Source organism: Solenopsis invicta, chromosome 7 (genome assembly GCF_016802725.1).
Source record: "Solenopsis invicta isolate M01_SB chromosome 7, UNIL_Sinv_3.0, whole genome shotgun sequence".
Lineage (NCBI taxonomy): Eukaryota > Metazoa > Arthropoda > Insecta > Hymenoptera > Formicidae > Solenopsis > Solenopsis invicta.
This window is the reverse complement of record NC_052670.1, coordinates 9697885-9708499: the sequence shown is the minus strand read 5'-3', so window position 1 is coordinate 9708499 and position 10615 is coordinate 9697885. Positions and strand designations below refer to the sequence as shown.

The 10615-nt window shown below is 29.8% G+C and overlaps 1 protein-coding gene across 1 annotated transcript; it reads right to left on the bottom strand.

Annotated features, from left to right (window-relative positions):
* Positions 1–1136: 1136 nt before the first annotated feature.
* Positions 1137–10388, bottom strand: LOC105198259 (saccharopine dehydrogenase-like oxidoreductase). The gene is made up of 8 exons (XM_011164928.3): positions 9740–10388; positions 3092–3274; positions 2812–2987; positions 2415–2737; positions 2084–2230; positions 1927–2017; positions 1592–1854; positions 1137–1420 (listed from the first exon to the last, which is right to left on the bottom strand). Exons 2-8 carry the CDS (start codon positions 3261–3263, stop codon positions 1306–1308), a joined length of 1287 nt encoding a protein of 428 aa, XP_011163230.1. The 5' UTR covers positions 3264–3274; positions 9740–10388; the 3' UTR covers positions 1137–1305.
* Positions 10389–10615: the final 227 nt, after the last annotated feature.

Here is a 10615-nt window from a genome sequence, read left to right as displayed (position 1 = left end):
GACAGAGTTCTATGAGGGATGTGTGCTTGTAAAAAATATGTATGCACGGAGAAAAATGAAAATCATTACGATCAGTCGTCTAAAAATTGCACTTGCATTTATTGTGTCATCGATATGTTGCCTTGTGCATCGATATGTTGCTTTGTGCATCGATATTTGTATGACGTACGTACATAATCAGAGTCTATTGAAGTGACATCATCTGAATTATAGTTTTTGTTATAGAAATCTGTATTCAAAGAATTCTGATCTCAAAATTTGTTCAAAACATAATTGTAATCATAATTCGGAGGATTAAACTCAGATAAGCTGAAAGAATTTGCAAAAATACTTTGACGTGACAAAATGTTTTATGCAGATGTTGTGTTGACGATCTCTTGAGTTCCCGATAGTTCGTTGTTATTTCTATAATAAGTGGACTAGTAATGTAATGTTGGCCGCACAATCTCTTAACTATAATTTTTAGTCTGCTCATGAACATAAACGACGTGTACAACATAGAAATTTTTCGAGGGAAAAATGCGTAATTCCGCATATAATGCGTGACCCAAGTGTGCTAGCTGCTTCTTTGCTGACACATCGTGATAATATTTATTCATTTTTATTTATCTCACTGCTATTTCACTTTTCTAATATTCTTTGTTGTTTCTTTCAATGTTCCTAAAATATATTTGTGCCTGTTAAAAATCACGTTAAGTTTATTAAAAGTATAGTAATATTAACCTAAATCTCATTATATGTATTAAACAACTCCTCACATAATGGGATACAATTTCACATGTATTTGTATTTATATACAGTTTTTGTATATAATAAAGTACGCTAATAATTTTCTTCGTAGAAAATAAATACAAAACAAAGGTAGAAAATCCTCGAATTGTCGTCTATATTTATGCAATGTGTAACTGCACATTGCTGAAGCATAAAAATGACTGTACTGTAAAATAAAATCAGATGAGATATGTTTATATGAATTTTTTTTTGTTTAGTGACTCATATCTGCTGCTGCAGTGAAGCCCACTTTTTAGAAAACATCCTGTACCTATATCATAAAACTTTTATTTTTTTAATATATGAGTATAATAATTAATAACATTCAATAAGTAAATTTTGTTAAACTATAACATTTATATATTTCTTATAAACATTTCTTTTGAAATATCATAAATACCAATAACCTGAAATATATATGTGCATAGAGCGTAGCTCTACTCAAAATTACAAAATTGTTAATATCAAAATCGAACATAATTATGAAGAAAGAAAATATTATGAATAGAAACTGTATAGAGAATTGTTGTAATTCTATAGATTACTTCGCACATCGGTAGATATCACTTCGAATTTAATGTTGTGTTTAATCATTTGCTCGATCAGAGATGTTTTACCGAAAGCAGCACCGGGAGTAAGTACTCCTCCGCTGTAAAAATACAATAATATATAAACAATTAAAATTAAATCGATATTCAACATGTAATTATAATATAATTATTACGTTTTAATTGTTTGTACTAACAAATTTTTAAACTTTTAAGAAATGAATATGACAGATATAAGTTATATATTAACATATTATTAATGATTCACTCACTTATCAAGTATCTTGTCTTTTTCGTTAAGAATTGTTATAGCTGATAAAAGCACTACGACGCTGGTCATTTCATATGCGAGAGACTTGCCAGAAACTTTGGTGATTACTTTCTTATTAGGTGGATCCGTGTATTTGCCAGTAGATTTAGCCAACTTTTCAGTCCATCCGCGAGCCACGATCGTCATGTCAAAGCAGATTGATTTGTGCTTTTCCATATTCGGAATCTCGCGACTTATACAACCGTTTGTAAATAGAGCAGGATGCTGTAAATATCGCATTTATTTAGCTTGTATTATTTGCACGATTTTGATAATTACAAATATTTTGATACGTACTTTTAGAAGCAAATTACGTCCGCATGATATGCGAGACATAATTAATAAGATTATACCAAAAATGGTTATCATCAGCAATTCATAGAAAGTCCTAGTAATAAGTGTACATTAGTAGAAATTATTTTTCGACATTTATGGCATTTCTGTTGTTACTTACTTAATTGTAGTATAAAATTGAACTTGTGCAGGTCTAATTTTATATTTGTTATGTAAGAAGTGCTGTGTACGAAGAGCTACTGCACGATCAGCACCGATCGGAACCGGTATGGACCAACCTTCAGCAACATCGCTTCGATGTAGACCTCTGTAATTAATGAATATAATAGTGCCATCAAATTATTAGTAGCATCAATGTAACTATTTTTTTCTTCCTATCAATATATAAATTTTGCGTAATTTTGAAACATTTAATATGTGTATAAAATTGACTTATATTTAACTTATAATTAACAAAATGTGACTTACATAATTGTGAATACATTACATACCTTGATTTTAATTTCGGCGTAAGTTCGGGCAACTTGGAATTAGAATATAATTTTCTGCGCAGTTCCCGTAATTCGTTTTTATGACCCATACTATGTACCGCCGACTCCCAAGTTGCATAAGTTCCATATGAACCTGTCTGCTCAGTGTTGGTTGACCACATCTTCATATAAACTTCAACAGCATTGACTTCTCCTTCAAATTTTTGTTGGGTGAAAATAATTCCCAAATCGCAAGGAATGCAGTCAAACCCGCAAGCGCTCACTATATAAACGCCAGCTTCTTTCGCTGCTTCATTATATTTTAATTGCATCTGCTCCATAAACTGTATAATATTGGAAATATCAAAATAAAATATCAATTAGCGGTCATTGAACCATTGCAAACATAGATAACTACCTGTACTTCACTAGACACATCAACGTAATGAGTGCGCGTAGCAATACATGCTTTAACGACTGGTTCTCCATAAAATCTATATGGACCACAACAGCTAATAAGTACTTTTGCTCGTTCTGTCATTTTTATTAAAGACTCTTCATCTTTTGTGTCAGCTAGGATAATATGTACGTCCTCTAAAAAGGCATGCAATATATGAGTCTTCAATAATAACAAACAAAATGGTTTGTTAGCCCTTGAGATAAGAGCCCTTAGATTAAATTTTAATTCTTAAATGTACCAATATCTGAGGCAAATTCCTTAATGACTGCTTCCAAAGCTTCTTTCCTACGACCAGCAATACCAAATTTCAAGTTTTGATCCTTGCATATTTGGGTTGCATTTTTTACCACGTATTTTCCAGTATATCCAGTAGCACCAAATATCACTATATCTAATCGATCATTCGCCATTTTTCTGCAATCTATAGCAAAATAATTTTTAATATTATTTATATAATACAGCCAATTAAGCTTTTCTTACCATAAGGAAATATAATTACTTGGCACAAATTTTCCTTCAGTTATCATTACTTTTTTGAATATTAAAACCACTGTTGTTTGTACTACTTTCAATACTCAATTTAATTTTTTAACAGCTTTTTAATAATATCTTTATTTGTTGTACTTCTATATATTTCCATCTTATAAAAAGCTTTCTGAAGTAAAAAAAGACATGCTTTCCTTCACCAGATTTATTTGAAATCTCAGAAGCGGATGTTGAATACCACACTCGAAAATATTGCAAAAGTGCAACAAATGAAGATAGTATTAAAAAACTGTTAACTTCGTCTGATCTTTATGTAAGTAATCAATAAAATCAATGAACAATTTTTTGAGGGATATTGATATCAAAGCTCTACAATTATTATTAGACGAATCGTAAAAGAGACACTATTTTATTATTTATTACTTGATTCATTTATCATTTATTCATATTTATAATACTTTATTGTTTATGGCAGCCATATTTGATTTATTATTTAATAAGTTTCGTAATTATAATATTAGATTTATAATTTGCAGCATCAAAAACACGCATATACACAATTTGTTAAATATCGATTTAATTTTCTATTTTTCAGCCGCTATATTACATCCGCCATTTTGAAACAAAAGCCAAATTCGAAAATCGGCCCTCTTAAGGGGGAACCTTGTGTAAACAGCTGGTTCTTCTCTATTTTTTTTTAAATGACAAAATTTATTGAATATAGACAAAGTACATGATAATATTTACTATTTAGGCTAATTGAAAAAATTTTTTTTGGTGTTGAAAAATTTAAAAATGGCGGCACAGTAGCTGCTTGAAGTTGGCGTCTTGAATTTGTGCCAGGCAACGCCAAGGTCACAAAATTAATGTGAAACAAAAATTTCAAGAAAATTTTATTAGTTTATGTAAAAACGCATAGCATATGGCTTAAATAATTAAAAAAATTCATAAAATCGCTAAAACGGCGACATAAATAAAAAAAGCACTTTAAACAATTGTTAATAATTATTGTTTAAAGCAAAATATTAATGATCGGATAGGTAGAGGAGAAGAGGGTATTATGGCTACTGTCGACAATATGGTTACCCCTATTATCTCCGTTATTAGATGACGTATTCTAACAATTGCTTATGGAGTTAGTCATTTAATAGCCCGCCGTTTTTTAGTGATATTAATATGACAATACATAATAAGTGACAATTGTTATAAGGCATTTTTACTTTTGAGCACTTCTAAACTTTTTCAAGGTTCACCTTTAACCTTTAATTACTCATACTTTCTCATTATTCTTAAACTTGAGTGTATTATCACACGAATATACATACACTTGAGTGTTTTTTTTATTATTTACCTTTTTATTCAGCTATACACATTTTGAGTTATACAAAGTTAAAACAATAACATGGAATTTTATTAATATAGCTTTTTAAGCAAAATTTTTATATTGAAATATTTCTTCAATAAATCGATCGTCATTCTAGAGAGCGGTGTTTAGAAACATTAAAAACATTATTTTATGCTTGTTGTTTAATGTTAAACAGGGATAAAATGACATTTCTAACTAAATTTCTAATGGTATTTTTAAAGTTTCTGAACGCAAGAAAATTCTATATTAGAAAAATTCTAAACAATGGAAAATTAAAAATACATAATTTTGTAACAAGATACTGTGTTTCTTTTAAACTAAACTAACTTTTTTAAATTATTCTTATAGATAGCCATATTACAACCACTTTTTTCTGCTACCGATTATACAGACCATTAGATTTTTATAAATCACGTCCTAAATAATAAATATCTCATTATTTTGAGCCTAGAATCTGTCAAACAACATTTTGACGAATATAATCGTTCAAGTTTCAATAGAAAATATTAATTATAAACAAAATGATTCAATAAAATGAAAATGGGTGCTATATTACCCTTTACTCCTCTATATGCTGAGGCCAGATAGTTGAAGAATGAGCAATTTGAAGATGATCGGTCAAGATAGTTTTTGAGTTACATTGACCGGCGCGCAAAATTTTGCGTTTTGAGAAAAAGACGTTTAAAGTTGAACATCTACGCGCTTTAGCCATTGATGCCGACTTATTTTACTTTGAAATTAACACAAAAGGAAGTTTCTTATAACTTTCTAAGGTTTTTTTTTCATATTTTTGAAATAATTTCTTAACAATTTCAGCAAAAAAACAGAAAATGTGAAAAAAATCGATTTTACACGAGGTTCCCTTTTAACTTTGAGCTGCGTGAAGTTGGCCCCCCCATTATTAAAAATCTAGTAATGATCATTACTATTCGATTGGTGGTTGTTTGGTGGTGTTTGGTAGTCCATTTCCAACGACTGGTAGTCGAAATTTTAATTAATAATACAAAAAAAGACACTCGCGTAAAGTTGGCCCCATTTTATAAAATTCGGCTTTCCAGACTGCATAAGAAATTATAACGGTAAGCATTTGTTTGGTGGTTGCTTACTAACGTTTGATAGTCCATTCTTGATGATTGGTAATAAAAACTGTAATTAATAATACGAAAAAAGACATGCATGCGTAAAGTTGGCCCCCGTCCCCTTTTCATAAAATTCGACTTTCTAGACTGCATAAAAAATTATAACAGTAAGCATTCGTTTGGTGGTTGCTTACTGACGTTTGGTAGTCTATTTTTGATTATTGGTAATTAAAACTGTTATTAATAATACAAAAAAAAGACATGGTCGCGTACAGTTGGCCCGCCTTTCATAAAATTCGACTTTCCAGACTGCATAAGAAATTATAACAGTAAGCGACATTCGTTTGGTGGTCGCTTATTGACGTTTGGTAGTCCATTTCCGATGATTGGTAGTCGAAAAATTGTAATAATACAAAAAGAAATAATGTATCTGAATAAAAGATTCATTCAATTTTTTTTTTTTTTTAATTCTGTTTATATCGATAGTAAAATAAACTAAATGCGAATAAATTCTCTCTTCCAATTTAATAACGTGATATAATTGTTTCTTGTTTAACTTACAATTAGAATTGTGTTTTAAGACCAAAAATTTATCCGGCATGCAATTTCGTGAACTTGAAAATGTATATAAAAACACACAATAAAGATCAACACTAAGTTTTAGCAATAACCAGTAAAGCATTTCATTTATATTGTGTTTTTATATATCAGTTGGAGTTTTCTATTTAATATAAAAAATATATTCTATGCTTTTCGTATTTTTAAATTTATTGATAATACATTGTAGCTTTAGCAATCATAATTGTTTTTAAAATATGGCAATATAATTTTGTAATTTCTTTTTACACTTGCTCACAATATATTTATAATTCATCACTTTATACTAAATTTATAGGTTAGCTGGAATAATAGCATATACTAATTAGCATTATATTGCATATGCAAGAAGAATACACAGCACATGGAATATATATAATGATCTAGTGAACTCAGTGCAATACTGTCATGAAGACTGTAAGATAGAACCGCATGGAGTAATATATATAAATTTAAAAAAATGAAAATATATATATATATATATATATATATATGTTCATTTTTTTTTAATATATAGGGGAGAGTGGGATAAATCGGACCTAGCTGCAGTTTTTGCTTTCTATAAGACGCAAATAAAATCCGATTGTAAAACTGAAGGTGCCAATAGAAAGATAATTTAATTTCCTTCATTTTTGCTTGAGACCATTTTGACGTATCTCTCATCTGTGTTAAATTATAATGGAAAATGTAAAAACGCTTTTTCCGATCCGATTTCGAACTACTGATTTCAAATCGGACCACTCCCTGGTCCAAATCGGACACTTCCATTTTTATCAGCTTTTAAATAAAATTTTAAAAGATTATAATGTATTTTTTTATTAAATAAAAACGAACAATTTGACAGTAAAAAATAAAAATTTTATTAAAAAAAAACAAATTAGTGACAGTTTATATAGTTAGACTTTTCTCGGTCTTGTTATGATATTCTTATTATATAATTAAAGTTGAAATTAATAAAATTCAATTATTCTGAGTCTCATGACTCATAATATTTTACTAATTTAACATTTCTAGGACCAGATTTGATCGGCCGATTATCAGTGCTACGATCAGGTTGCAAACGACGTAAAAGTCCGATTTAGACAAAAGTCTTTTCAAACTTTGGAACAATTTTTACAATAAACTGCAAAAGAGATCACAAAATAATTTATATTTTTTAATTCTACACTTTTTAATTATCTTAAATCAATTATTTTTCAAATTTTTAACGCTTTTTAAATAATAATTTACAAGGATTTTCTTTTTTAAAAAAATTTTCGCACGATGGCTGAAAATACATATTTGCGTCTACTCTGTGAATGATATAACAGAGAACTATCAAACTGCTGTCACATGTTCGGTGTCTTATAAGGACTTTACATTATAAATGGCAAGCAAATCGGCTTAACCGTATTCATTTAAATTAAAAAGGTCCGATTTGGAACACGGTCCAATTTACTCCACTCACCCCTATATATAACATGTACAGCTATATTAAAACGCATTCAAAAATTTTATAAGTATACAAAATTTATTTTATAATAAACAAAAAATGAATAATGAATTTTACACGCACATAAAGATTTTTTATTTATCAGAAAAAATATACGACAAAATTATAGTTTTAAAAGTTAGGAAAAAATTGATTTTTTTCAATTCTTCCGCGGACTTTTTCGCTTTTTTTCCAATGGCAAAAATTCATTAGAAATATTTACGTGTGTTATTAAAACATTAGCTTCTTTTCGTAAAGAAGATGGTTGCATGCATTTAACTTAAATTAAATAAAGTTAATATATTATATTCCAGACATATACAAAAGTCTGAAAGATGACAGATTTCAAAGACGTTCAAAATATATCTAAAAAATATCTTCATGATTTGATAACATCTTTTCGACTTTCGTCAAAGACATTAAACAATACCCTTCAAAGAATTACAATGTATACATTCTGCAATAGAAGGTATATAATGTTATCAAAATGCCTTAATTATAAAACAGATGACTTTGATACAACACTTTTTAAATTTTAAAAATTTCAGAGAGAGGTAATATTAACTGCTGAAACAAAGAAATTTGCTTTGTTAAGTTTAGATCACGATTTTTTGTGGCAATAGAAAATATGAGTATAAAATTTTAAATTGAAAGGTGTTACTGTACTATGGTAATCTCACGTACCAAAGTCACCGTGTTCTACGGTAAATGATTCTTTTAACCTAACTCACCACGTATCTTTTTGAGTCCATAGCTCGTTACGTTTTGGTCCATAAGACGGACCGAAAATATAAGAAAAAATAAAAATTTTAACAAAAGTAAGATCACATAAATTCTTGGATCACATTAATATAATAAACATTAAAAATTAGATACCATATACCTTTTTTTTGCATTATGAATTACAGTTCTAATTACCAAATGTCAGTATATAAGCGACTACTAAACGAAAGCGTATTGTTATAATTTCTTATGCAGTTTGAAAAGCCGCATTTTAAGAAAGTAGGGCTAATTTCACACGAGTATGTTTTTTTCGCATTATTAATTACAGTTATAATTACCAATAATCAAGAATGGACTACCAAACGTCAGTAAGCAACCGCCAAACCAATGCTTACTATTATTATTTTTTATACAGTCTGAAAGCCAAATTATATGAAGGCGGAGCTAACTTCACGCGCAAGTTCGTCCTTTTTTCGTATTATTCATTACAGTTTTAATTACCAATAATCAAGAATGGACTACCAAACGTCAGTAAGCAACCACCAAACGAATGCTTACTGTTATAATTTCTTATGCAGTCTGGAAAGCCGAATTTTATGAAAGGCAGGCTAACTTCACGCAAGCATATGTCTTTTTTTCGTATTATTAATTACAATTTTAATTACCAATCATCAAGAATGGACTATCAAACGTCAGTAAGCAATCACCAAACAAATGCTTACTGTTATAATTTTTTATGCAGTCTGAAAAGTCAAATTTTATGAAAGGGGGGCCAACTTCATGCAAGTATGTCTTTTTTTTGTATTATTAATTAAAATTTCGACTACCAATCGTCGGGAATGGACTACCAAACACCACCAAACAACCACCAATCGAATAGTAATGATCGTTACTAGATTTTTAATAATGGGGGGGGGGCAACTTCACGCAACTTTAACTTTGTTAGCAATTTAAGCTTTAATTAAGAAAAAAAAAACATTAAAATCCGTTAAGAATTAAAGGTTGTAGACAATTAAGAAACACAATTTCTCATTTGACCCCATTGTGCGGCGTGACGAAATTACACGTAGTACCATTTCATATATACAAACATATATATAAAAAACGGGATCGTGGTTCAATTGCATATTCATAATATGTAGGATACACAAACTGCACACTTACGTGAAAATATCGTGATAATCAGAACAAATTAGCGGCCGAATAAGTCGGATTCCTTTTGAAAAAATACGTCTTCCCACAAAGCGTTTTATGCAGACACACTCGTAGCAGCGGTGTAGTTGTTGATGGGTAGATAAGACCATAAGACGTGGCGGTTGCGCTCATCACAGAACATAGTCGTAAGACTGCCTACCGCGTCCCGACAAGGGTACGTTCCGAAAGCAATCTTGGTTAACCAAGGTATCAACCGTGGTTTCATACTCTCCCGCGTTTTGGTAATGGTATATAACCTTCTCAACCTCATAATTTTGTGAGGTAAGTAAATTACCTTCGTGGTTAATTAGCTGCGCGTTTTGGAACGGTTACCATTGATTAACCATTCATATTAGTCATATTAGTATTTCGGAACGGACCATGGTAATCAGTTAGATTTTGGAACGTACTCCAGTAGGCGACGGTGAGAAGCGCGCGGCGAGGGGAAGGATAAGCCTAGGCTAGTACTTGACGGAAGACTGGTGAAATAGATCGTTCCATAACCTTCTCACACTGTTTCAGTTATTGAAAATATGATTGATTTGTACATTTTGTTGAGAAAATAATTAAGAATTTTGCTATTTATAATAATAACCTTTTTTAAAATCTTCTTAAAAGTAAAAACATTTTTCAATTAAAAGAGTACCAAAAAGTAGTGAGATCCCTACAAAAATCTTTTTTTAAAAAAAAAGAAAAAATGTACGCCAAGTATATAAAACTATTCCAAAAAAAGATTAGATCATACAATTAGCCAAGTATTTTATTAGACATAAAACACAACAGTATTTTTCTCTAAACCCACGTAAGCTCTAAACTTTTTTAAAATAACAAATATATAAACTGCGC